The 25,264-nt window shown below is 46.9% G+C and overlaps 1 protein-coding gene across 1 annotated transcript in view; it reads left to right on the top strand.

Moving 5' to 3' along the window:
• The window catches only part of Stk36 (serine/threonine kinase 36), a 29,673-nt gene that overhangs the window by 3,646 nt on the left and 763 nt on the right, over window positions 1-25,264 (top strand). Inside the window, exons 5-26 of the mRNA XM_051154080.1 lie at window positions 482-612; window positions 1,952-2,201; window positions 4,464-4,557; window positions 4,827-4,996; window positions 5,108-5,295; window positions 6,212-6,311; window positions 9,911-10,054; window positions 13,987-14,166; window positions 15,030-15,127; window positions 15,579-15,684; window positions 17,143-17,293; window positions 17,690-17,817; window positions 18,231-18,335; window positions 18,986-19,084; window positions 19,163-19,251; window positions 19,519-19,582; window positions 19,740-19,850; window positions 20,487-20,561; window positions 22,204-22,375; window positions 22,616-22,763; window positions 22,976-23,123; window positions 23,637-24,383. Of these exons, the coding sequence (XP_051010037.1) occupies window positions 482-612; window positions 1,952-2,201; window positions 4,464-4,557; window positions 4,827-4,996; window positions 5,108-5,295; window positions 6,212-6,311; window positions 9,911-10,054; window positions 13,987-14,166; window positions 15,030-15,127; window positions 15,579-15,684; window positions 17,143-17,293; window positions 17,690-17,817; window positions 18,231-18,335; window positions 18,986-19,084; window positions 19,163-19,251; window positions 19,519-19,582; window positions 19,740-19,850; window positions 20,487-20,561; window positions 22,204-22,375; window positions 22,616-22,763; window positions 22,976-23,123; window positions 23,637-24,383 (3,498 nt within the window). The remainder of the gene's footprint in view (window positions 1-481; window positions 613-1,951; window positions 2,202-4,463; window positions 4,558-4,826; window positions 4,997-5,107; window positions 5,296-6,211; window positions 6,312-9,910; window positions 10,055-13,986; window positions 14,167-15,029; window positions 15,128-15,578; window positions 15,685-17,142; window positions 17,294-17,689; window positions 17,818-18,230; window positions 18,336-18,985; window positions 19,085-19,162; window positions 19,252-19,518; window positions 19,583-19,739; window positions 19,851-20,486; window positions 20,562-22,203; window positions 22,376-22,615; window positions 22,764-22,975; window positions 23,124-23,636; window positions 24,384-25,264) is intronic.

The raw sequence follows: 25,264 nt of genomic DNA, 5'->3' as shown, positions 1-25,264 counted from the left end.
TGTTCAAGGTCATCCTTAGCTACTCTTGTCTCAAAAAAAAAAAAGTACCATCTTCCTGTTTTGTCTGCCTTGAGTGATTGTGTATCTTGAGAAAAGGGATTTCCCCTTATTTGAAACAGCTGATAAGCACAGACTATTTCCTTCATGCTGGACACCATTCTGCACGTGACTTTACATGCTTTAACTCTGTTAGTCTATACAATAGCCCTGGGAGGTAGGTGCTATGTTGTTGTGACCTTATAGATGCCGACTCTGGGAAACACAGAATAATTTGTTCATGATCATGGAACCAATACGAGAGATACAGTAGATTTTCCTTGAACAAATGTATGAACAAATAAAAGGATGAATTAAGGGGAACAAGAACCAAGGAGGGTACAGTGCATGGTGAGGTTCTAGAAGAGGAGGAAAGACCAGAAAACCAAACTAGCCTCAGCCGGCTCCTTCCTCTGACCTTATCTTTCACTTGTCTGACCCCTAGGTTCAGGCCATTGCTGCCCAGTTGGTGTCAGCCCTGTACTACCTGCATTCCCATCGCATCCTACACCGAGACATGAAACCGCAAAACATTCTTCTCGCCAAGGGTGGTGGCATCAAACTTTGTGATTTTGGGTAGGGTCTCTGAGCTCCCATCCGTGCTTCTCCTCCTTTAGGGAGTCCTAGAATCCCACTTGGCTTACATAGGCCTCATGTTAGACGCAGAGTTGGAGTTTGGGCCTCTGGCTAGGCCTTTGGAACTCGTCAAAGATACTGTGTCTGCTTTGGTTCAGGTTATCCCATACCCTAACAGATAGTCAATGACCAGGCTTATTTTCTTTTTCTTTCTTTCTTTCTTTTTTTTTTTTTTTTTTAAGATTTACTTATTAATTTTTTATGTACATGAGTGCTCTGTCTTCATGAATACCAGAAGAGGGCATCAGATCCCATTACAGACAGTTGTGAAACACCATGTTGTTGCTGGGAATTGAACTCATGACCTCTGGGAGAGTGGCTAGTGCTCATAACCACTGAGCCATCTTTCCAACCCCTCTTTCTTTTCTTTTCTTTCTTTTTTTTTTTTTTTTTTTTTTTTTTTGTTTTTGTTTGTTTTTTGGGTTTTTTGTTTTTGTTTTTGTTTTTTGATTCAAGGTTAACCTTGGCTGACCTGGACTATCTTTGTAGACCAGGCTGACCTTGAACTCACAGAGTGATCTGCCTGCCTCTGCCTCCCAAGTGCTGAGTTAAAGGCGTGCACCACCATACCTGGCATTTGTTTGGTTTGTTGGTTTTTTGTTTTGTTTTTCAAGACAGGCTTTTTCTGTATATCCCTGGCTGTCCTGTAACTCACTGTGTAGACCATGCTGGCCTCAAACCCAGGGATCCACCTGCCCTTACCTCCCAAGTACTGGAATTAAAGGCATGCACCACCACTGCCCAGCTTGATTTTCTTTTAAAAATATTTTATGACATGTATTTATTTATTGTAATATGAAGATGTGGGTGCACATGTGCCATGGCATGCTTGTGAGGTCAAAGGACAGCATGAAGGCATCAGTTTCCTCCTTCCACCATGTGGGTTCTGGGGGTAGGGCCTGGGTCACCCTAGATGAGTAAACAAACTGCTGTCTCCCACCAACATGCTGGACCATAGCTACAAATGGTAGGTACCACTTCCTGTCACCCACCCCTAATCCCCAGCTGCTCTAACAATCAAGAGCACTAAAAACAGTGTGGGAAGCACTTAGATTGCATCTGACACTGCCTCTGATAGAGGATCAATGGGACTGGGGGAGTGCAAAAGCCCATTAGCCAGCAACTGTGTGGGTCCTGGGCGTGACGACCAGGTCATCAGGCATGACAGCAGGTGCCTTTACCACCAAGCCATCTCATCAGCCCCTGTCCCCAGATGTAATTTTGCAGTTGTGAGTAGGTGGAGAAGATCTTTTTCATTTCTGTCCTGTCACCTCTGCAGATTTGCCCGAGCTATGAGCACCAACACCATGGTGTTGACGTCTATCAAAGGCACACCACTCTATATGTCTCCAGAGCTGGTGGAGGAGCGACCGTATGACCACACAGCAGACCTCTGGTCTGTAGGCTGCATCTTATATGAGCTGGCTGTAGGCACACCTCCCTTCTACACCACCAGCATCTTTCAGCTGGTTAACCTCATCCTCAAGGACCCTGTACGGTGGCCCTCCACCATCAGTTCCTGTTTCAAGGTAATGGGAGGTAAAAGGAGGTAACTTTTATTCAGGAATCTGCCCTCCTCTAGTTCTGCCCCTTGTCCATAATGTTCTTCCAAAGTTGGTACAGGCCAAGCAGCTTTGCCTTTCTACTGCAGCTGTGTAAAAGTCAGTTCTAAGGTCTCCGGAATTTGAGGGTGGTAGCTCCTGGGCCTTATGCAGGCAGGTTATGCCTTAACACAGTAGGAAGTGATTTCAAGCCAAGAGGAGGGAAGAGCTACTGGGCTTTTGCACTCCCCAGCTCCACTGCTCTCCTATCAGAGGCAGTGACAGATGCAATCTAAGTGCTCCCCATACTGTTTTTAGTGCTCTTAGGTTGTTAGAGAGGCTGGTGACTAGGGGTGGGGGACAGGTTATGGTACCTACCCTTCGTAGCTATGGCCCAGCAGGTTGGTGGGAGAGTTCGTTGTACTCATCTTATTTCTTATCTAGGGCCAGGCTGTAAGCCTCAATGGAATTCAAATGCAAGCTTCTCCCAGAATGAAATCTCATTACAGTTTTCCTTTGGCTTGTCTAAGATGGAAGGGGACACATTTTCCCCTAACTTACATAGTTATGGGTGCTCAAATAATTTTTGAAAAAGTTAAAGGACCTTTAAATGAGGGAAGGATGGGGCTGGAAAGATGGCTCAGCGGTTAAGGGCACTGACCGCTTCTCCAGAGGTCATGAGTTCAATTTCCAGCAACCACATGGTGGCTCACAACCATCCACATTAAGATCTGGTGCCCTCTTCTGGCATGCAGGTGTACATGCAGGCATAATACTGTATACATAAGAAATATATAAATATTAAAAAATAAATAAGGGGAGGATATGTAGACTGTTCCTTCTTCCTTATGCAGATTTGCAGGACTCCTCAGCAGCAGCTATGGTTCTAAACATCACATCTTAGAAGAGTGTTTGCAGCACATCAGCACCTTTTGTTTTAGTTTAGTTATATTTTAAAATTATTCTTTGTTAAAAGATTTGTTTTTATTTAAGTGTGTGTGTTAGTGCAGATACCCTCAGAGTCTAGAGGCGTCAAGATCTCTTGGAGCTGGAGTTACAGGCAGTTGTGAGCTGCTTGATATGGGTGCTGGGAACAAAACTCACATCCTTTGGAAAAGCAGTGAGTGCTCTTAACCACTGTGTCTCCAGCTCCTACCTTCTGCTCTTGTTTCAGGGCTAATGAAGGGCTTCTTCTTAACAGATACACCCTTTCTGCCCCTACCCAGTCTGAAAAGTTACTGAAAGAGCTCTGATTTTGAGTGTTCCCAAACACATCCTTGACCCTTGTTTGTGCATGTATTTAACTATACATGCACCAATCTGTTCATACCCATCCACAAATAATCCATAACTATGAATGTTTGCTTTCTGAAAATTACTGAGAAAGTGACATCCTCTTCCAGGTTTTTCTCCCTACTCCACAGAGTTGGTGACACAGATTTCTGTTGTTGTTTTGGTTTGGTTTTTGTTTTTTTTGAGACAGGCTTTCTCTGTGTTAGCCTTGGCTGTCCTGGACTCCCTTTGTAGACCAGGCTGGCCTCGAGCTCACAGTGATCCACCTGCCTCTGCCTCCTGAGTGCTGGGATTAAAGGCGTGTGCCACCACGCCCAGCTGATCTATATACTTCTACATTGTTAAGTTTGATAGCTATTTTTAGTTTCTGGTTACAGATTTAAAGAAAGTAAGTGCTTTCAAATGAAGCAGAATATGATTTCATACTCCTTCCCATTCTATAAAAAACAGGGTTTCTCTGTGTAGCCTTGGCTGTCCTAGACTTATTTTGTAGACCAGGCTGGCCTCGAACTCACAGCCAGTGCTCTTAATCTCTGAGCCATCTCTTCAGCCCCCTTGATTCCATACTTTTTTTTTTTTTTTTTTTTTTGAGACAGGGGTTCTCTGTGTAACAGAGCCCTGGCTGTCCTGGATTCCCTTTGTAGACCAGGCTGACCTTGAATTCACAGAGATCCACCTGCCTCTGCCTCTCACGTGCTGGGATTAAAGGTGTGTGCCACCATGCCCGGCTCAGAGATTTATTTTTCTTGTGGATTATAGGAGTCTGTGAAGAGTTGTGGCTCCCCAGGAGTTAGCAGCAGTGGTCTGCCTGGAATCCTGAGGGAAGCGTTATTAAGGCTGTATATGAACTGCTGAAAGATCAGATACACAAGTCGGCTTGCCAGTACTGCGAGAGGTTAGGGAGAGGCTGGAGAGAAGGGCGGGGAGCCCTGACGGGAGCTTTATTTCTCTCCACAGAACTTTTTGCAAGGGCTGCTCACCAAGGACCCCAGGCAGCGTCTGTCCTGGCCAGACCTCTTACATCACCCCTTTATTGCTGGCCGTGTCACCAGTGAGTCATTGGGGTTCCCAGTGCTCTGGCTCTTCCTAGCATTTCTCCAGTCCTCCCTCCCTCCCTGCTCTCTGCATGCCACACACCTCTTTCTTCCTCCAGCTTGGATTTCTTCCTTCTTTTGTCTAGCTTTTAGCAGTCCTGCTTTTTGTTTCTTTGTCAAAATGGCCTCTTTCCACAGGATCCTAGAGACACTGCAGTTGTCCCTGGCCAAGTGGACATAGTGGCTGCAGCCCCAGAATGACCATGTCTTCTCTTCCTCTCTGCAGTAATAACTGAACCAGCAGGCTCCAATTTGGGCACCCCATTTACTAGCCGCCTACCCCCAGAACTTCAGGTCCTGAAGGATGAACAGGCCCATCGGCTGGCGCCCAAGGGTAACCAGTCTCGCATCCTGCGCCAGGCCTGTAAACGCATGGCTGAAGAAGCCAAGCAGAAGGTATGTGGGTCAGAGAAAAATCTAGAACATGAACAGGCTAATGACTGTTTAGAGAAGACTAGGGCCCATACTGCACAAATGGTTCTCTTGCTTCTTGCTCACCTCTCATAGAAAGACCAGAATGCAGGATCTTCCCTTGAGCGAGAAGAGAGGCTCAGCAAGGTGACACCCAGCACAGCCCCTGGGCCTGGACCAAAGGCTCCTCCTCAGGAATCAAGCCTCTTGGCTGGTATATTGGCCTTGGAAATGAAGAGCAACTGGGAAGACTGGGGCGCTGCAGAAGCACCCCCTGCACCTCGGTGAGAAGGGGAAAGCAGTTTGTGGGGGAGGCAGATTTTCAGCAGAACTTGCTACAGTCAAAGCAAACGTGCAATGATGGCTCCGTCATGAGCCGGCTTCAATATAAATAGGGTTTTAGGAGCTTGAGCCCTAGGTTCTTCGGTTCTACGTCTTTCTGGTTTAGTTTTTATTTTATTTTATTTTATTTTATGTGTATGGGTGTTTTGCCTGCATGCATATATGTATATCACATGTGTGCAGTGCCTTCAGAGGTCAAAAGAGAGCATTGGATCCCCTGGGACTAGAGTTAGGAGCTCCTGTGTGGGTGCTGAGGATCCAACTGGACCACTTAGAAGAGTAGCCAGCGCTCTTAACTACTGAACCATCTCTCCAGCCCCTCTAATTATTTCTTCATTCAGGAAACTTGAGGATTTTGTCTCTATATCTCAGCTGTACTTTGAAAGAACAAAGACAGGCCAGGCGTGGTGGCGCACGCCTTTAATCCCAGCACTCGGGAGGCAGAGACAGGCGGATCGCTGTGAGTTCGAAGCCAGCCTGGTCTACAAAGTGAGTCCAGGATGGCCAAGGCTACACAGAGAAACCCTGTCTCGAAAAACCAAAAAAAAAGAAGAAAGGACAAGGACCGTTTCTATCCAAAAGGGAAGATTATTTGAGTGGAAAGTCATAGATGAAAAAAAAAACAACAAATTTATTTGAGAGTGAAATCAAACTGAGAGGGCAGTCAAGAACTCGTGTGTAGATGTTAACACACGCTGCTATGTGATCACATCCCACAACACCCCAAGAAACACCCTCTATCTACATGTATGACTGGTTCTTCTAGGCCCTTTCCTGAACCTGTTGGGAAATACAAGGCAATAAACCTTAAGCCTCACAAGTCTGGAGGTCATCTTATTCCCAGGCTTGCTTTGGCAGGGAAAACCACATCGCCGTGGAGTGTGAGCAAGCGTTCCCAGAGCTGAGGCCAGAGACAAGGGACCAGCGGAGCACTGAAGCAATGGATCTGGAAAATGAGGTGGGATGTTAGCTCTAGATGAGGGCTTTCTAGATCAGTATGAGCTGTAAATACAAGCTCTCATGGTGTTAAAAATGGCTTCGTTATAAGTCTATAAAATTTCATTACATACTATGTGAATATGTAATTCTCAAAAGTCAGAATGCACAGATAACTTGGGAGGTTCTAAAGTGGATGTTAGCACATTCTCTATAATTTCAGTTTTTTGGGAGGTTGACGGAAGGAAAAATCTCTTGAGCCCAGGAATATCCAGCTAGCCTGGGCTACATAATAAAACCTTATCTAAAACAAAAAAATCATAAATAAAAATGAAGGTCTCTATTGAGCCATACCTCACTTCCAGAGATGGCTTCCTTTACAAATCTGTCCCCCTTTAAGCTTTCTGTCATATATATGTAAAACAGTTTGGCTGTTTCCTCCCCCCTCCTCCCCTTCCGCCTTTGAGACAGGGTTCCTCTGTGTTAGCTTGGCTGTCCTGGACTCCCCTTCGTAGACCAGGCTGGCCTCGAACTCACAGAGATCAATCTGCTTCTGCCTCCCGAGTGCTGGGATTAAAGGCGTGCGCCACCACACCTGGCCAGTTTGGCTTTTTCTACATTATTGGATTTATCCTATTTATTGCCTTGCATCTTGCTGGTTTTTAAAAAAACCATTTGATCTATTTTAGGGTTGGTTTCTACAGTAGAACATGTATTTGCTCCTTAACCTTTTGTGTCTGCTTTAGAGTTCGAATTTTTATATCTGGAAATAATTTCAACTTGAATAATCATGGGGCTAGAGAGGCGCTCAACAGTCAAGAGCACTGTCTTGCATAAGCCCCTGGATCGATTCCTACTGCCCATGTGGTGGCTCACAACCGTCCACAATTCCAGTTCCAAGAGATCCATTACTACCTTCTGACCTCTTCACGCATCAGGAATGAACATGGTGCATAGACATGCACTCAGGCAAACACACTGAAAATAATAATTGTGAGAATATATAGAACTTTTAAAATATCCTTAGTTTTATCTCTGTCTGTTTTGTTCTGCCAAAGCATAATACCAAAGACTGGGTGATTTGTAGTGAACAGAAATTTATTTCTCCAAGTTCTAAGGCTAGGGTGTCTGAAGTGAACATGTTGGCAGGCTCATTTTCTATGCGCTCTAAGATGGTCCCTTGAGTTCTACAACCTTTTTAGGGAAAGAATGCTATGTTTCCATGTTTCAGAAAATCAAAAGAGACAGGTTCTTACAATGTAACCCAGGCTTACCTCTGAATGTTGGTTTTATAGGTGTGGGCCTCCAGGCCTAATTTTAGAAACCATTTTATTTTTAATTTTGTATTTTATGTCCTTGTTTGCCTACAGGTGTGTCTGTGCACCACATACATGTGTGGCACCTATGGGGGCCACAAGAGGGCAGTGGGTCTCCTGGAGCTAGAGTTCCAGATGGTCCTGAAGCCTGTGCTGGGAATTGAACCCAGGTCCTCTCGGAGGCCATCCGGTGCTCTTAACCACTGAACCATCAATCCAGTTCTTGGAAATCATTTTTAATAGCAGAATTAATCAGTTTGTGGTGTTAAAACTCAGGGCCTAAAACAAAAACTTCCCACTAAGCTCCATCTCTCACCACTGTTGCTTTGAAAAGTAAGTTACCGGCTGGGTGTGGTGGCGCACACCTTTAATCCCAGCACTCAGGAGGCAGAGGCAAGTGGAACACTGTGAGTTCGAGGCCAGCCTGGTCTACAAAGCGAGTCCAGGGCAGCCAAGGCTAACACAGAGAGACCCTATCTCAAAAACAAAAAACAAAAAACAAACAAAAAAAAAAAAAACCACCACCAACAACAACAAAAAGAAATTTTAAAAAAAGAAAGAAAAAAGTTACCAACACAAAATAGGTTAGAGAAGACAGAAACATTTAAACTAGTCCTTCCTGCACCCAGGTTCACCTGCCGCAGTTTTGTCGCATTTGCTGTATGAGTCTCCATGAGTAGTTGGACGTTATGTCTTATTTAATCGGTTTGGGGAAACTTGCAGACATGCCCTTCTGCCTTGAAATACTTGGTGCATATTTCCTAAGAATAAAGACACTCCCTTGCACTATCACAGTCAGAAATTTAACAATGAACTGGGGGTGGCTCGTGCCTTTAATCCCAGCATTTGCATTTGGGCAGGAAGGCAGCTGGACCTTTGTGAGTTGAGGCCAACCTAGTCTACATAGAGAGTACCAGGACAGCCAGGGCTACATAGAGAAGCCCTGTATGAAAAAAAAAAGAAAAAGAAAAAGAAAGAAAAGAAAATTCACGTTGCTCCTATGGTGCTATTACAACAACAGTAACTAGATGAGTAAACTAATTATGCTCCACAGTCACACTCTGCCGGTTGTCCCGATGATGTGCGTTATTCAAGGTCGATTCCTTTAGGGGTCTAGAGAGATGGCTCAGCAATTAGCACCGTGGCTGTCCTTGCAAGAGGATTTGGTTCCCAGCACCCACATGTTGCAGCTCCAGTTGCAGGGCATCTGATACCTTCTGCCTTCTGCTGGCATGAGGGATGCACAGTGGTGTACAAAGTCTTCCATTCAGTCCCTCCTGCAGAGTGGAGGCTGCAGGGGAAGGGGGATCTTAATGCCTTCTTCAGGGTGGTATCCAGTTATCCCAAGGTCCTTGGGACCTTCCACTAGGCTTCATCTCTCTTTTTTTTATTTATTTTTTATTTTTTATGTGCGTTACTATAAGAGTGTCAGATCCCTTGGAACTGGAGTTATAGACCATGTAAGCTGCCATGTGGGTGCTGGGAATTGAACCCAGGTCCTTTGAAAGAACAAGACAATGTTCTTAACTATTGAGCCATCTCTCCAAGCCCCCTTGGCTTCCTCCCTCCCTCCCTTTCTCTCTCTCTCTCTCCCCTCCCCCCCCCCCCTCTCTCATTTCCTTCTGAGACAACAGTTTCTCTATGTTATCTTGATGTCCTAGACTCGCTTTGTAGATCAGGCTGGCCTTGAACTCATAGCGGTCTGCCTGCCTCTGCCTCCCGAGTGCTGGGATTAAAGGCGTGCGCCACCATACCCAGCTTAGGCTTCATCTATTAAAGGCCTCAGCTTCTCTGGATGCTACCACGCCAGGACAAGAACTTTATAACTTGACCCTTCGGTAGACTATGCTTGAAGTATGCCCAACCAGAAAAGTACACAGCAAGTCATTTTGCTTGTTTCTTTGTTTTTCGTGATTGTGTTCAGTCTATACAGAAATCCTACACAAAGTACATCCTTAGTGCTGTGATTTATTTAATGACTTCCTAGTAGTTCCTAAAAGAGACAGACCATGGTTTATCATTCCCTGCCCAACTGGCTTTAGGATGTTGCCATGTTTTGTCATTATCAGCCATGCTGCAGTGGACACCATTGTAAGTACCCCAGTGCGCCACAAGGGATTTTTCAAGACCCCTTAGATGCTGCCCATTGTGCCTTTTTTGATGGTGTATGAAGGTAACACACCTATGCTGAAGGAGCCACTGGCTGCTTATTGTTCCTTCATAAGTCTCTCAGTTTCTAATGTTGGGTTGAAAGCTATGACCCCAGCACTCATCCTTCTTGACCTCTTTCACTCCAAATGCACAGGAGCCAGACAGTGATGACGAGTGGCAATGCTTGCTAGAGCCTACAGAGTCTGTACCTGTGCAGCTGAAGGCCCCCCTCACCCTGCTGTGTAATCCTGACTTCTGCCAGCGCATCCAGAGTCAGCTGCGTGGGACTGGCGAGCAGGTAGAAAGCAGAAGGTTCTATGGAAGACCTTGGCGAGACCTGATGTCAGAGATGACATCACTGCCATAAAGAGACAGAGCTGCTGTCCTTTTCAGTTATTTCAAGGAGAGGAGTAGAAGACACAGAGCAGCTCTTAGATGTCTCTTTCTGAGGGAAAAAAAAAAATCTGTATAGAACAGAGATCAGGGAACTTTTTCATAGCAAATACTGTAGCATCATGGGCCATGGGGCAAAAATGGAGGCTCCTGTGTACTCATAAAGTAAAGGCAAGCATAGTTCCATAAAGCCATCATTGATAAAGTCTCATTTCAGCAATATACAGTATTTTATACTGCAGATATCTAATGAAATGATTGAGTTTTGGATTTTTTTTTTTTTTTTTCGTTTTGGTTTGGTTTGGTTTTTTGAGACAGGGTTTCTCTGTGTAACAGCCCTAGCTGTCCTGTACTAACTTTGTAGCCCAGGCTGGCCTCGGACCCACAGAGAGCCACCTGCCTCCACCTCCCAAATGCTGGGATTAAAGGTGTGTGCCACCATGGCTGGCTGAATTTTGGGTTTTTGTTTTGTTTGTTTTTTCAGGTATAATATTTTACTCGGCATTAACAGTTAGGCTCCTTCTTCCAAAGCTCTGCTTTGCATCTCCAAAGCAGTGCTCTTTCCCACTAGGAGCTTAGAAAAACACAGTTTATATTTATTTCCCCCTTTTTAATACACTTGCTTTATATATCAGTATGTACACATACATGTATATGCATGTGGAGGTCAGAGGCCAATGTTAGGTATCATCCTCTATCACTCTTATACTTGTTTTGGGACAGGTCTCAAGCTAGGGCTCACTAATTCCAGCAGACTGGCTGGTTCAACAAGCCTGGGAATCCTTCTGATTAACTCTCCAGCTCTGATTTGATTGGCATACTGCTGCGCCTATCTTTTTACATGGATGTTGGGGATGTTTTGTTTTTTGTTTTTTGTTTTGGTTTTGTTTTGTTTTTTCGAGTCAGGGTTTCTCTGTGTAGCCTTGGCTGTCCTGGACTCGCTCTGTAGACCAGGCTGGCCTCGAACTCACAGCAATCCGCCTGCCTCTGCCTCCCGAGTGCTGGGATTAAAGGAGTGCGCCACCACGCCTGGATGTTGGGGATGTGAACACAGGTCCTCATGTTTATAGAGTAAGCACTTTACAACCTGAGCCACATCTCTCTAGTCTCTTCCTCTCTTGTAAGTTTTTGCTTCTGTGTGTGTGTGTGTGTGTGTGTGTGTGTGTGTGTGTGTGTGTGTGTGTGTGTGTTTTCAGATAGGGTTTCACTATGTGGCTCTGGCTGTCTTGGAACTTACTGTATGTACCAGGCTGGCTTTGAACTCACAGAGATCTGTTTGCCTCTACCTCCAGAGTACTGGGACTAAAGGTGTGTACACGCAACCATGACTGGCTTTACTTTGAGGTTTATTCATTATAGAGCACATAGCAGTATTTTTGTTTTGTTTTGTTTTTTGAGACAGGGTTTCTCTGTGTAGCTTTGGCTGTCCTGGAACTTGCTTAGTGGACCAGGCTGGCCTTGAACTCAGATCCACCTGCCTCCGTCTTGTGAGTTCTGGGATTAAAAGCGTGTACCAGGCCCTGATGAAGCACAGTATTTTACATATGTATGGGTATGTATGTATGTATATACAGAAGTATGTATGTATGAAAGTATGTATGTATATTGTTTTCCTGGGGTGAGGGAGGTCTTGCTATGTAACCAGGACTGACCAGAAACTTCCCCTGAGCCCACACAAGCTTCAAACTCAGGATCCTCCTGCCTCTGTCTCCCAGATGCTGGGCTCCAGGGGCCTGCACCACCATGCCTGGCAACAGTTTGAATTGTGATTTTATTAGAGTATCAGGATTTTTCCTTTTGTGAATTATACTTCTGACATTATGTATAAAAAATACCCTCCAAACCTAAGATTTTGAAGACTTTCTAAATGTTTGATAATTTTAGCTTTTACATTAAGGTCTCTAACCCATTTTGAGTTAGTGTTTGTATAGCTCACAAAGTAAGAGCTAAGTTCATCTCTTTGTGTATTTTGTGTATTTATTTCCTGGATCTAACGATTGTCCTATTGTTGGAACATTTCTAATGTGGGAAAACAAGTTTTTTCTCCCAACCTGGGAAGCTAAGCAGATTCTGTCTCTGTCTCTCTCTGTCTCTCTCTCTGTGTCTCTCTCTCTCTCTCTCTCCATCCCACCACAAGTCTCTCTACTAGGCTAGCCTCAAATTCACAAGAGATCCACCTGCCTCTGCCTCTGCTGATATTAAAGGCATGCGCATGCTGAGTGTGATGGTGCATGCCTCTAATCCCCGAGTGCTGGGATCACTCAGGCAAAGGCAGGCAGATCACTGTGAGTTCAAGGCCAGCCTAGTCTACAAATCCAAGGCAACCAAGGCTACACAGAGAAGTCCTGTCTGGAAAAACCTTTAAAAAAAAAAAAGAAAGAAAAGAAAGAAGAAAAGAATATACTGGTGATTTCTTGAGCCTGGGAGATTGAAGCCAACCTGGGTGATATAAGGGGACATCTGTCTCTTTTGTGAGATGTCCCAGCTGTTAAGAGCATTGACTGTTCTTCAAAAGGTCCTGAGATCAATTCCCAGCAACCACATGGTAGCTATAACCATCTGTAATGAGATGTGGTGCCCTCTTCTGATGTGCAGGTGTACATTTAGGCAGAAGAACACTATATGTAATAAATAAATCTAAAAAATTAACCAACCATTATTAATGAGTTTGGGGGCACATGCTATGGTGCATGAGTAGAGGTCAGAGGGCAGCTTAGTAGAGTTAGTTCTATTTCATCTTTATATGGGTTCTGAAGATCAAATGCAGGTCATCACACTTGCACAGCAAGCCTTTACCTGATGAGTCTTGCCAGCCCAGCCTCTGTTTTCTGAGATAAGACTCCCTGGATCAGAATTCACGAAACCCAGCTATTGATCTTAGACTGGGTCCTGATCTGTACAAACATGGTTCCCTGTCTTTGAAATGAGTAGTCCTCTTTCCTACACACTGTGAAATGGGAGAATAAACGCCAAAACTGAGAACAGCGAGCAACAAACTGTGAGATATCAGGTGTCAACATTATTCTTTTGAAGAACAACCATTTAAAGGTGTGATAGAGCCGGGCGTAGTGGTGCACGCCTTTAATCCCAGCACTCGGGAGGCAGAGGTAGGCGGATCGCTGTGAGTTCGAGGCCAGCCTGGTCTACAAAGTGAGTCCAGGATGGCCAAGGCTACACAGAGAGACCCTGTCTCGAAAAACCAAAAAAAAAAAAAAATAAAAAATAAAGGTGTGATAGATAATCTCCTTAGAGCGCAGGCTGCACTCAGACAGGAGTTGGGCTAACCTCGGCATGTGGAATGTTGGCAGTCCTTGACCTAGAGCTCAATGACGTCTTATTTCTCTGGAGTTGAATGAAATTGTTTTATTTTTCAGAAGCTTGTGTACGTATATGATGTTATTGTCTTTAAGGTGAGGGCTGGAGAAGGAGGGAACAGACGACCGTGATACTAGGGCCAGGCGGCGGTGGCACACGCCTTTAATCCCAGCACTTGGGAGGCAGAGGCAGGTGGATCTCTGTGAATTCAAGGGTAGCCTGCTCTACAAAGTAAGTCCAGGACAGCCAGGGCTACACAGAGAAACCCTGTCTCAAAAAAAAAAAAATGGTACTAGGCCTGGTGGACAGATCTTGAGGTCCCCTGCCCCTTGGTCGCTGTGTTCTATGTCCAGAGTGCAGCTCCCCTGTGTTCTTCCTCCCTGGTGTTTTGACTCCTCCAAGTAGGAATGCAGACATTTAGTCTGCTGTTAACTCCTTGGAGACATTTAGTATTTGTGACTCTTCTTCCTTTATCTGTAATTATACCAAGTGCTGTCTCTTTCTCTCATGCCCCCCCTACAGATCCTGAAAGGCATCTTTGAGGGTGCTTCCCACCTCCTTCCCGCACTCCGTGTGCTGAGCAGTCTCCTGTCCAGCTGCAGTGACTCTGTGCTCTTGTATACTTTCTGCCAGGAGGCGGGGCTGCCTGAGCTGCCTCTCAGCCTCCTTAAACACAGCCAGGAGAGCAGCAGTATCCAGCAGGTACACAGCAGCCTAGCAGCCTCTGAAGACAAGAGGTGATCCTTTTCCTTGGCCTCTCTCCTTGGAGCTGCCATCTGTTTGGCCTGACTGCCTCTTGTTTTCTACCCTCCTTTTTCTAATTACTAGACCAGCACTTGCAATCTCTGATGCCTTCTGGGGCTAAGTAAGTAGTGACAGTAAGTGAAGAAGGCAGGTATCCAGCTGTCTACCTAGTAGGGAGTATGATACCCAGCCCCACCCTAACTGAGGCTGCTTTTCAGCTCCAACCCGCTGTGGAAGTTTGAGCCCATATACCCAGTCATGTTTTCTCAGAGAAGAGAAAAGTCAGTGTTTTAGAAAATGGATAATTTCCCAATACTAATGATAGTTGCCTCAGAAGGCGGGCTTTGGGCTTTATTACCTGATTTAACTCCTGCAGTCACTGTGCATAGACACATGATAGGTGGGAGAGCTAGGATCAAGATTCAGTGTGTTTGGGGCCAAACCTCTACTTCCCTGCATTGGGTCCTGCCATGGCTGAGATCAGAGAACACCACCCCCTCCCCCACTCCCCGAGCTGATGAGGGGGCAGTAATGCAGACTGTGGCAGCCAGGATGCTGCCCTTTACTGCTAAGTATGGAAGTCAGGGAAATGTAAGGAACTGACAGGATAGTTGAATGGACAGTAGCCCCTCCTCCATTCTGACATGCTGCTCAAGTCAGATAACACATCTCCAGATGGTCTGCTGCCCACTGACTGACACTCCTGGCTTTTGCCTCTTCCCTTTCCACCTTCACTAGCATTCTTCTTTATGCCTTTGTTCCTGCTTTGTCTACTCCCCCTCTCCATTCCTCATGCTGCCCTTTCTCTCCTTTCTTCACAGCAACCGTGGTATGGGGCCTTCTTACGGGACCTGGTGGCTGTGATTAAGGCCTACTTTTCATGCAACTTTAATCTGGAGAGGAGCCAGACAGGAGACAGGTGGGAGAAGAGAAGATTTCGCTCTGTGTGGCTTTGATTTTTACTCCATTCCCTCCCCCTCCTCCTTAGGAGGCCAAGTGAGAAGTGGTGATGTGTGACAGGGTTGGCGATGAGCTGAGTAGCCTTCGGAATCTAGTTGACCCTCCTGAGGACCTTGAGACTTGCAGCTTTGTCTCAAGACATGAACAATCTAAGATTCAACACAGCACAGCACAGATGGGCCTCAGTGGAAGAATTGAGATGTGAACACAGCTGAGAGGGGCTTGAATGGTGTATGTGAGGGGTGTGTGTGTGTTAACATGCGTAGGTGTTAGCAGAGTTGAAAGGAGGAACATCTGGTGTGTTCCTTGGCAGAGCTCTCCTATCTTTCCAGAGCTCACCCATTTGTCATATCCATACCTGGGCTTTTAGTGGGAGGATGGGAAGAAACCATGTGTTCATTCTTTCCCAGCCTTCAGGTATTTCAGGAGGCTGCCAACCTCTTTTTGGACTTGTTGGGGAAGCTGTTGGCCCAATCAGATGACTCGGAGCAGACATTTAGAAGGGACAGCCTTATGGTAAGCTCCCACCTCCAGATTTCTGTCTTTCCTATCTTTTTCTGTGTTTCTTCCAGCCCCTTTCTCGTGATTACATTAATACAACAAACATTGAATTCTCACCATGTGAATCTGCCATGCAAGTAAGAGAGAGTCTCCACTTTGAAGAGACTAAAGACAGTCAAGAAGGGCTGGCCATGGTGACACATGTCTTTAGTCCTAGCACTTGAGAGGCAGAGGCAGGCACATCCCTGAGTTCAAGGCCAGACAGGTTTACATAGTGAGTTGCAGGATAGCCAAGGCTACACAGAAAAACCATGTCTTGAAAAAAAAAAAGTCAAGTGGGGAAAGTGAGAAGCCCATTAGAACTTTGTATAGAGAGCCCTCAAAGAAACTGAGAAGAAGGAAGTCATACATGCTAACATTTCAAGAATGCATAGCAGCTTGCCAGGTGGGTGGGGCAGGGAAGGACAGAGAGTGCACAACCATACCTGAATTTCAGAAGTGCTGAGAGCAGTTTGGAATTTATCAAGGGCCATAAATATAAATGTCTCAAAAATAGTAATTTTTAAAAAGCCAGGCATGGTGGTACATGACTTTAATCCCAGCACTCAGAAGGTAGACAGATCTCTGTGAGCTCAGGGTCAGCCTGGTCTACATATAGTTGAGCCATCCAGGGCTACATAGTAAGGTCCTGTCTCAAAAACAGAACAACAAGAAGATGGAGCACCTTGCAGATCACCTAGTTTTCTCCAGCCTTGTTTGTGTTGAAGACTCGTGAACTACCCCAGTTCTCTTTCTCAGACCTTGAGTTAAGGTCAGGAGAATGGAGGGTTGAATGAGAAAACAGCTGAGTTGTCACTGGACTGAGAAGATACAAGCACTTGTGTCCAAGGAAGATAGTTATATGGTTGTTGTTGAAACTAGCAATTGGGAGCATAGTTATGGTCTAATTTCCTGCCCCCAGCTAGCAGGACACTGTTCTAGACTGAGATGCTAGTTTCATATTCCTTATCCTTTTGAGTTAGAAAGCTTTGAATATCTAGACTAAATTTAGACCACTAAGTCACTGGTGTTATTGCCTGGCATTTGTCATGTCATTGAGGATTTTGGAATAATTGTTCCTCTTCCTGAATTTCTGAGTTGTTCTAACATGTTCCATATTTCTAGAAACATCATCTAGGGAGATGGATTAGTTAGACAGACGTAAGAGTATGTGCAAGGGGTTGAATCCCAGTACACAGGAAAAGAGAAGAGTGTGTGTGGAGGTGGGGGGAAAAAGAAGAAAGGGAAGAAGTGACACTGAAATCCTCATCTGTCAAACAGGAAGGGAGTTGATGCATTTTCCCTGGGAGGAATTCTTAGGTCAGACACTGTCTCCAGGGCTCTTGATCGCTTTCCTGGGTTCCTGGGGGTATCTGCCAGTCTCACTGAAGTTTTCTGATGCCCTGGTACTGACTTAACTCTTCTCTCCCTCAGTGCTTTGCTGTCTTGTGTGAAGCTGTGGACGGGAACAGCCAGGCCATCTCCAAGGCCTTTTACTCAAGCCTGTTGACCACACAGCGTGCCGTGTTAGACGGGCTCCTCCACGGCCTAACAGTTCCACAGCTTCCTTTCCACACACCTCCAGGTGACCAGAGTGCCTTGTCCTGTGGGTCAGGCTGGGTCCTTCCTATTTCCATCATCTAGAATGGGGCCTGGTACTTGGCAGGTGCTCAGAAGGGGTAAATTGATGTTGGAGATGTAGCTCGCTGGGTAGAGTGCTTGCCTAGCACACATAGAGCCCTGGGCTTGATGGCTCCAGCCCTCTGGAGGAGGATACATGAGGATCAAGTTCAAAGTTAGCTTCAGCTTCATAATTTAGGGCTTGCCTAGAACATAGTGAGACCCTGTCTCAAAAAGCCAAAAACAAACAAAAAAGCAAGACAAAACAAAACTATCCTAAAAGACTGGATGGGGGGGGGTATGGGGGGAAATCTGTAAAAAACAACCACATCTTACCAGTAGTTTTTGCCTTTCTCCACAGGAGCCCCACAAGTGAGCCAGCCACCGCAGGAGCAGAGTGACGATCTACCTGGAGCCATTTCTTCTGCCCTGGCAGCCATATGTACCGCTCCTGTGGGGCTGCCCAGCTGTTGGGATGCCAAGGAGCAGGTCTGTGCTCCAATTCTTCATCCTTTCTTACTGCAACATGGGAACCTGCAAAGCTGGCCACAGTTTCTACTGAAAGACAGAACAATAAGCTTTGGGCTTCTCTTTGCTCAGGATTTTAAGAAACAAGTGTTCCCATGCTGGTCTGGGCCCCTTGTTCAACATGGAATGGCTAGACTTCCTGAGTGATGGCCATATGGCTCAGCAGGAACTACACAAGTGATAGGGCCAATAAAACTCAGCTAGGGCAGGAGTCAGTTCTCCACTGGCCATGGAGACTCATGATGAATGGGGCCTGAGATTCCTAGTGAACCCAAGAGGGACCAGCAAGAGTCTGAGAGTCCTGGCCAAGGAAAGTCTGTGAGGAATGGGAGTGTAATAAGGGAGATGGGATGGAGTCGAGTATGTCTCCATAGGTCTCTTGGCATTTAGCCAATCAGCTGACTGAGGACAGCAGCCAACTGAGGCCCTCTCTCATCTCGGGTCTGCGGCATCATCTCCTGTGCCTCCACCTTCTCAAGGTACTATGTTCCCACAGCTCAGATTCCCAAGACCTCAGATTCCTCTTAACTCCCAGGAAAGGAGGAGATGGAGGAAAAAAGGAGGGATGGAGATGAGGGGAGGAGGAGGCGAAGAGAGAGAGAGAAAAATTATCTGTAGCTGGGCATGGGGATGTACAACTTTAATCCCAGCACTCAGGAGGCAGAGGGAGGCAGGTCTCTATGAGTCTGAGGCTAGTCTGCCAACCTGCTCCACATAGTGAGTTCTTGGTCAGCTGGACTTTGAGAAGAAGGGTTTCACGGGGAGGCCTGGCTGAGAAGGGCACGGCATTTCTTGATGACATCTTCATCCAGGAAGCAGGGAGAGCATCCCCGTGCTCTGTGCTGTCTGCTCTTCTCTTTTCCCTTTCATTCCACGTGGCCCCAGCCTGTGGGATGGTGCCATGCCCATTCAGGATGGGTTTTCCCTGCTTTGGAAAGGCCCTCGCAGAACCACTGAGAGGTGTGCTTTACCTAGGCTCTCCTAACTCCAGTCATACTGAGGTGTCATACACCCCCCCACGTGTGAACACCAGCTCTACTGAGAGGCTTGCCTGCTTTTCAGCTGAGCCTTCCACGGCAGGAGCCCAGGGCTGTTCTGTCCGCTGACAGGCTCCTTCCAACTCCCCCAGGTTCTCTACTCCTGCTGCTATATCAGTGAGCACCTGTGCCATATTCTGGGCCAAGAGCCCGTGGCCTTGGAGTCACTGTTGATGTTGGTCCAGGGCAAGGTAAGCCAGTGAGTGGGTGTCTCATGGTGGTCCCCTCTCTCTCAGAGGTTTCTCCGATAGCTCAGGTTTCCTTCGTAGGTAAAAGTAGCAGAGTGGGAAGAGTCCACTGAGGTGGCACTCTACCTCCTATCCCTTCTGGTTTTCCGGCTCCAAGATCTGCCTTCCGGGTGAGTCATAAAGTCAGGCCTCTCCACTGAAGTCAAAGTGTTCCCACAAAGCTAACCCTGGCATATAGGGAAGGACAGCCTCAAGCCTTTTCTTAGAAGGCACTGAGGCAGAGAGAGTGGCATTTCTCTACAAAGAGCAAGTCTGGATTCGCATCCCCCTTTGGGCCTCGGAGGTAGACATGCAGTATGGACGGAGAGTGCAGTACAGCGAGAAAGAAGGCCCCTTACCAGCCTGCCGTAACCCTCCACTGCATCTCTCTATTCCAGAATGGAGAAGCTCGGCAGTGAGGTGGCTACTCTTTTTACCCACTCACACATTGTCTCTCTTGTGGTGAGTTTTCAGCCTTCTCCCTCCTCCTTTCCTCCCTTCAGCTGACCCTCTTGGGAGCCGGCAGCCGTTCCGTTTGCAGCAGTGTCTGCAAGCGTCTTCATGTCCTGAACACCGTGCAGGTCCTGATGTTCCCTCTTTTCCTCTACCTTTCTCACAGAATGCAGCAGCCTGTCTCTTAGGACAGCTTGGTCAGCAAGGGGTGACCTTTGACCTCCAGCCCCGGGAATGGATCGCTGCAGCTGCACATGCCCTGTCGGCCCCTGCAGAGGTGAGGTACCAGGAAAGGCCCAGGCATGTTTCCTGAGTCCAACACCGGGGCAGCCCTCCTGGGGGGGGGGGGGGGAACCAAATCCAGTAATCCGGAAGCAAACTATGGAATGGAGAAGCAGTGAAGAGAAGCCTCTCTTCCTTGCCTTTGCCACCAGAGACTGGGCTGCCCTGGGCCTGTGCTGGGCAGGGCCTCTTTCTGATACAGAACTTTGAAAGAACTGGAGGCTCCAGTTATCTGAGGTGAGAGAATCCCCTGCCTGCTTCCGTCCCTTGCCGGAGTTAACGCCCTTGTGGCTGAAGTCCTACCTGATGCTCTACTCTCATCCCTCCCACTCCAGTGTCCACTCTACCCTTCCCACTTTGTCTCTAACATGGAGAAGTGGCTGCTGCTCAGTGTGTTCTTTAGGAACACAGGTCATTATGTGGCCTCCTGTTTTGTTTTCTTCTTTTCCTTTTCAGGCCCTTTGGAACTCTTCTGTTGCTGTTGTTTTGTTTTGTTTTTTGAGACAGGGTTTGCCTATGTAGCCCTGGCTGTCTGGAACTCAATCTGTAGACCAGGCTATCCTTGAACTGAGAGATTCATCTGCCTCTGCCTCCCTCTTGAATCTGTGTTCCTCTTGCCTCTTTCCATTAGGTCCGGCTGACTCCACCATGTAGCTGTGGCTTCTACGATGGTCTCCTCATTCTTCTGCTTCAGCTCCTTACTCAGGTACAGGTGTGCTGTGAGACTGGGGAGAAGCCGAGGCAGGAACTGGGCAGATTTTGGAGCCACTGGAATGTAGACATGCAGAGCAGCCCATGCTTGCCCGTCCTCTCACACATTGCTGTTCAGTGTAAGAGCCTGAAATCCCTCCTGTCCTCAGTAGGACCCCTGAAGGGGGCTGCTCAACTGCATCCCCAAGGATCCAATGGGATAAAAGCAGTTTCTCTGGGGCTTGGGGCTTATGGGTTTATTTTATTATTATTATTATTATTATTATTATTATTATTATTATTATTATTATTATTATTACTATTATTATTATTATTACTATTATTACTATTATTACTACTATTATTATTATTGTTTAGGTGAAAAGTTTTCTTCACTCAAAGGTAGGAGCGTTAATGAATCCCAGGTCAGCCTTGGCTACACAGTGAGTTTGAGGCTAGCCTGAGGTACATAAGATCCTGTCTTAGCTGGGCGGTGGTGTGCACGCCTTTAATCCTAGCACTTGGGAGGTAGAGGCAGGTGGATTGCTGTGAGTTAAAGGCCAGCCTGGTCTATAAAGCAAGTCCAGGACAGTCAAGACTACACAGAGAAACCCTGTCTCGAAAAACCAAAAAAAAAAAAAAAAAAAAAAAAAAAAAAAAATCCTGTCTCAACAGAAAAATGTTTTTTGTTTTTTGTTTTTTTAATAAACTTTGTACAAAACTTGGCCTTCCTATGAGCAGATCTGAAGGCTAATTTCCTGGTTCTCAATAGGCACATACCTAGCTTGAGAGATTGGGTTACGTTATGATAGGAAAGGAACGTAAGCTGGGTGTGGTGGTAGGGTTTGAGAGGCTGAGGCAGGAGGATCATGGTTTCAGGACAGCCTGAGTACCTGATGAGATGCTATTTTCTCTTTTTCTTTCTTTCCTCAATTATTTATTTAGTTAGTGTTTGCTTTTGTTTTTCGAGACAAGGTTTCTCTGTGTAGCCTTGGCTGTCCTAGGCTTGCTTTGTAGACCAGGCTGGCCTTGAGCTCACAGTGATCCACCTGTCTCTGTCTCCTGAGTGCTGAGATTAAAGGCATGCTCCACCCGCCCGGCTTCATTTATTTATTTTTAAATTTTTATTTATTTATTGTATGAATGCTCTATTTTGCATGTATACCTGTAAGCCAGAAGAGGGCATTAGATCACATTACAGATGGTTGTGAGCCACCATGTGGTTGCCAGGAATTGAACTCAGGAACTCTGGAAGAACAGACAGTGCTCTTAACCCCTGAGCCATCTCTCCAGCTCCCCCTCCTCCTTTCTTGAGATAGGGTTTCTCTGTGTAATAGCCCTGGCTCTCCTGGTACTTACTCTGTAGACAGGGCTGGCCTGGAACTCAGAGATCGGCCTGCCTCTGCCTCCTGAGTGCTGGGATTAAATGTGTGTACCACCACCACCTGGCTGAGATACTATTTTCTAAAAAGAAGGAAAGGAAGGAGGGAGAAAGGAAAGGATTAAAGATACAGGGGAAATGGAAGAGGAAATATAGAAATAATAGATGGGAAGACTGAAGGAATGATTTCTGTTGACTCTGTGTCCCTGTATGTCAGGGACAGAAATGACAAAAGGCATATCGACTCCTGACTTGTGCACATCCTCCTCTCCAACAGGGGAAGCCTAGCCTGATCAGGGATGTGGCTAGTTCAGAGGTGTGGACCATTCTGTGGCACCGCTTTTCCATGGCCCTGAGGCTACCCGAGGAAGTGTCTATCCAGGAAGAGGACCTGTCACTATCAAGTCCATCCAGCCTGGAGCCGGACTGGACATTGATTTCACCCCAAGGTGTCTTTCTCTTAGCATAGCTTCTTTTCAAGGTTCCTTTTTGAAAGGCGGCAGCTTAGAACTGGGTTAGCCTACAGATAACTGCTTCTACTGTGTGCAAAGAGTGTGTCAGAAACTATAATGGAGCTGCTCCCCAATGGAGAACAGAAGAGACTAGACAGGTTATGAGGCCTCTGGGTGATCAGGGGTGTCTGGGCTTCTTGCTTGCTTTGCTACTTCTGTGTTCTCTGTTGTTTTCAGGCATGGCGGCCTTGCTACACCTGGCCATAGCCATCTTCACCCAGGAGCCCCAGCTCTGCCTGAGCCACCTGTCCCAGCATGGAAGCATCCTCATGCTGACCCTGAAGCACCTGCTTTCTCCCAGCTTTTTGCATCACCTGAGCCAGGCGTGAGTCTCAACTAGAAAACTAGCAGAGTCAGAGCCAGCAAGGGGAGGTAGAGGTGGGGGCAGCAAGGAGTAGCTGACAGCTTGCACCAGAAGGTTAGAGGTGGGGTAAGGGTTAGGCTGGGAACCTAAGGAGTTGCTGAGATCAGGAGAGGAAATGTGACGTGAGAGAGGGAAGCGTCATAAAGTGTAAGTCTGTTCTGCTCCCTTCCTAGGCCTCAGGGGCCCGAGTTTCTCCCTGTTGTGGTACTCTCCGTGTGTAAGCTGCTCTGCTTCCCCTTTGCCCTGGATATGGATGATGGCCTCTTTGTAGGAATCTTGGCTGATCTCAGAGACTCAGAAGTGGCAGCCTACCTGCTGCAGGTACTTGGAGGAATTTACCCAGGTGTGAAGGTGGGACAGGAAGACGGCCAATGTTGCATCCTCTGAGACTCACATCCTGGCAGGTCTAGGCTCTCCTAGGCCTTCAGAGAGTAGGGCACCTTCAGCTTGACTGAAGGGTTGGAGTGCAGGCAGCACTCAGACCCAGATGTGGACATGCAGCTGGAGCTGAGCTAGTGTCTCTCCCATCCACTGGTCTCTCATCTGATTCTGTTGAAACTCAGTAGGGAGGCACTGTAGCTCAGCTCCTTGGCCAGGAATTTCTGCACTGGCACTCTTTGGCATTATGCGTTGGGTCTTTGGAGGCAGAAACTGTACCCTTTCAGAGCCAGGTATAAGTGTAGAAAGGACCTGCTCTCAGGCCCCCATGGGTTTCATGGGCTATTTCTGTCCTTGGCTTGGTGTTTCTCTCTCCCAGCTTCTAGCTGTCCTTCCCCATTACAGTATACCTTTCCCTCTCTTGAACTCCTTTGCCTGAACTCTTGTTTCTCCCAGGTCTGCTGCCACCACCTTCCACTGTTACAAGCAGAGCTGCCCATTGGCCTCCTCACACGCCTCGCCCTCATGGATCCCACCTCTCTCAAACAGTTTGTGAACACAGTGACTACCTCCTCTAAAACCATCATCTCCTTCCTCTCTGTTGTTCTACTGAGTGACCAGCCCCTCATGATCTCTGACCTTCTGTCCCTGCTGACCCATACTGCTCGGGTGCTATCCCACGGCCACTTGTCCTTTATCCAAGAGCTCCTGTCTGGTCCTGATGAATCCTATCTGCTATTGCGTAGCCTCCTGGGCCACTCAGAGAATATTGTGCGGGTCCGTACTTATGGGCTCCTGGGACACTTATTACAACACAGCATAGCCCTACGTGGGGCACTGCAGAACCAGGCTGGACTGCTCAGCCTTGTGCTGCTAGGTCTTGGAGACAAAAACCCTGCTGTGCGACGCAGTGCCAGCTTTGCTGTGGGCAATGCAGCTTACCAGGCTGGTCCCTTGGGACCGTCCCTGGCAGCTGCAGTGCCCAGTATGACCCAGCTGCTTGGAGATCCTCAGGATGGTATCCGGCGTAATGCTGCATCAGCTCTGGGCAATCTGGGACTTGAAGGATTGGGCAAGGAGCTATTAAAGTGCCAAGTACCCCAGCGGCTCCTAGAAATGGCATGTGGAGACCCTCAGCCAACTGTCAAGGAGGCTGCCCTCATTGCTCTTCGGAGCCTCCGACAGGAGCCCTGTATCCATCAGGTAAAGCCCGAGGAGCAGAGGCCTTGCAGTTCATGGCGTCTCTCTAATGTGGTGTGAGGACATAGGACACTTAGAAATACAAAAGATTCCCTGTCCGAGTGTGAGAAACTCAAGGACTTTATGTTGGAGATGGGTTTCCCAATCCTACCCAGAGAAAGGAAGGGATCTGGAAGGCTCCAGGGGGCCAGGACATACATGCCTGAGATCCCAAGAATCCCAGTTTACCTCTTCCAGACAGAAAGCGGAAGCAGGAGGGGGAACCAGAAGACACTGAGGCCATCAAAGTGCCAACTGTTTTTGTTTTTAGTACAGTGCTAAGAAGTTTACCTTTGTAGACTTGTTTAAGGTTATTATTAGCCTGATTTTTCAGGTGAGGAAAATAAAACATAGATAATTCAATAACTTGTCAGAGTTACAATGCTACCAGACGGGACTAGGCTTTAAAACTGGGCCTAGAGCCTACTCTTATCAAATACCAGGTTATTCTGCTTCTTCTGCCTTAATGTTGAGTCTCTAAAGACCCCAGTGGGATTCTCACATCTGAGACATCACAGAGCAGACTAGGTCAGTGTGGTGGCATTAAAGCCACAGGCATTTGACAGGATAGTGCTGGCACTAAGAAACTTTCTGGCAATCCATGTGGGGAAACAATGATGGAGATGCTTGGTTGGAGATGAGGGACCCACTGTGAGGCAGATATCTGTCTTACTGTGAGTTACTACTGCTTTCCTTAACCTCTTACTGGGGACACTTGAATAGGTCATCTGGTGTATTGATTTTTTTATGGCCAGTAACCAAAGAGAGTGGAAAGAAAAGCCTTGTTGATTTGTAGCTCTTGAGACTTTAGAATCAATGTATTCCGAATCCATAAAAGGCCCATT

The sequence above is a fragment of the Acomys russatus genome, chromosome 12 (assembly GCF_903995435.1).
Source record: "Acomys russatus chromosome 12, mAcoRus1.1, whole genome shotgun sequence".
In the NCBI taxonomy this organism is placed as follows: Eukaryota; Metazoa; Chordata; class Mammalia; order Rodentia; family Muridae; genus Acomys; species Acomys russatus.
The sequence above is the reverse complement of the archived record's forward strand: the minus strand, read 5'-3'. Positions and strand labels throughout refer to the sequence as shown.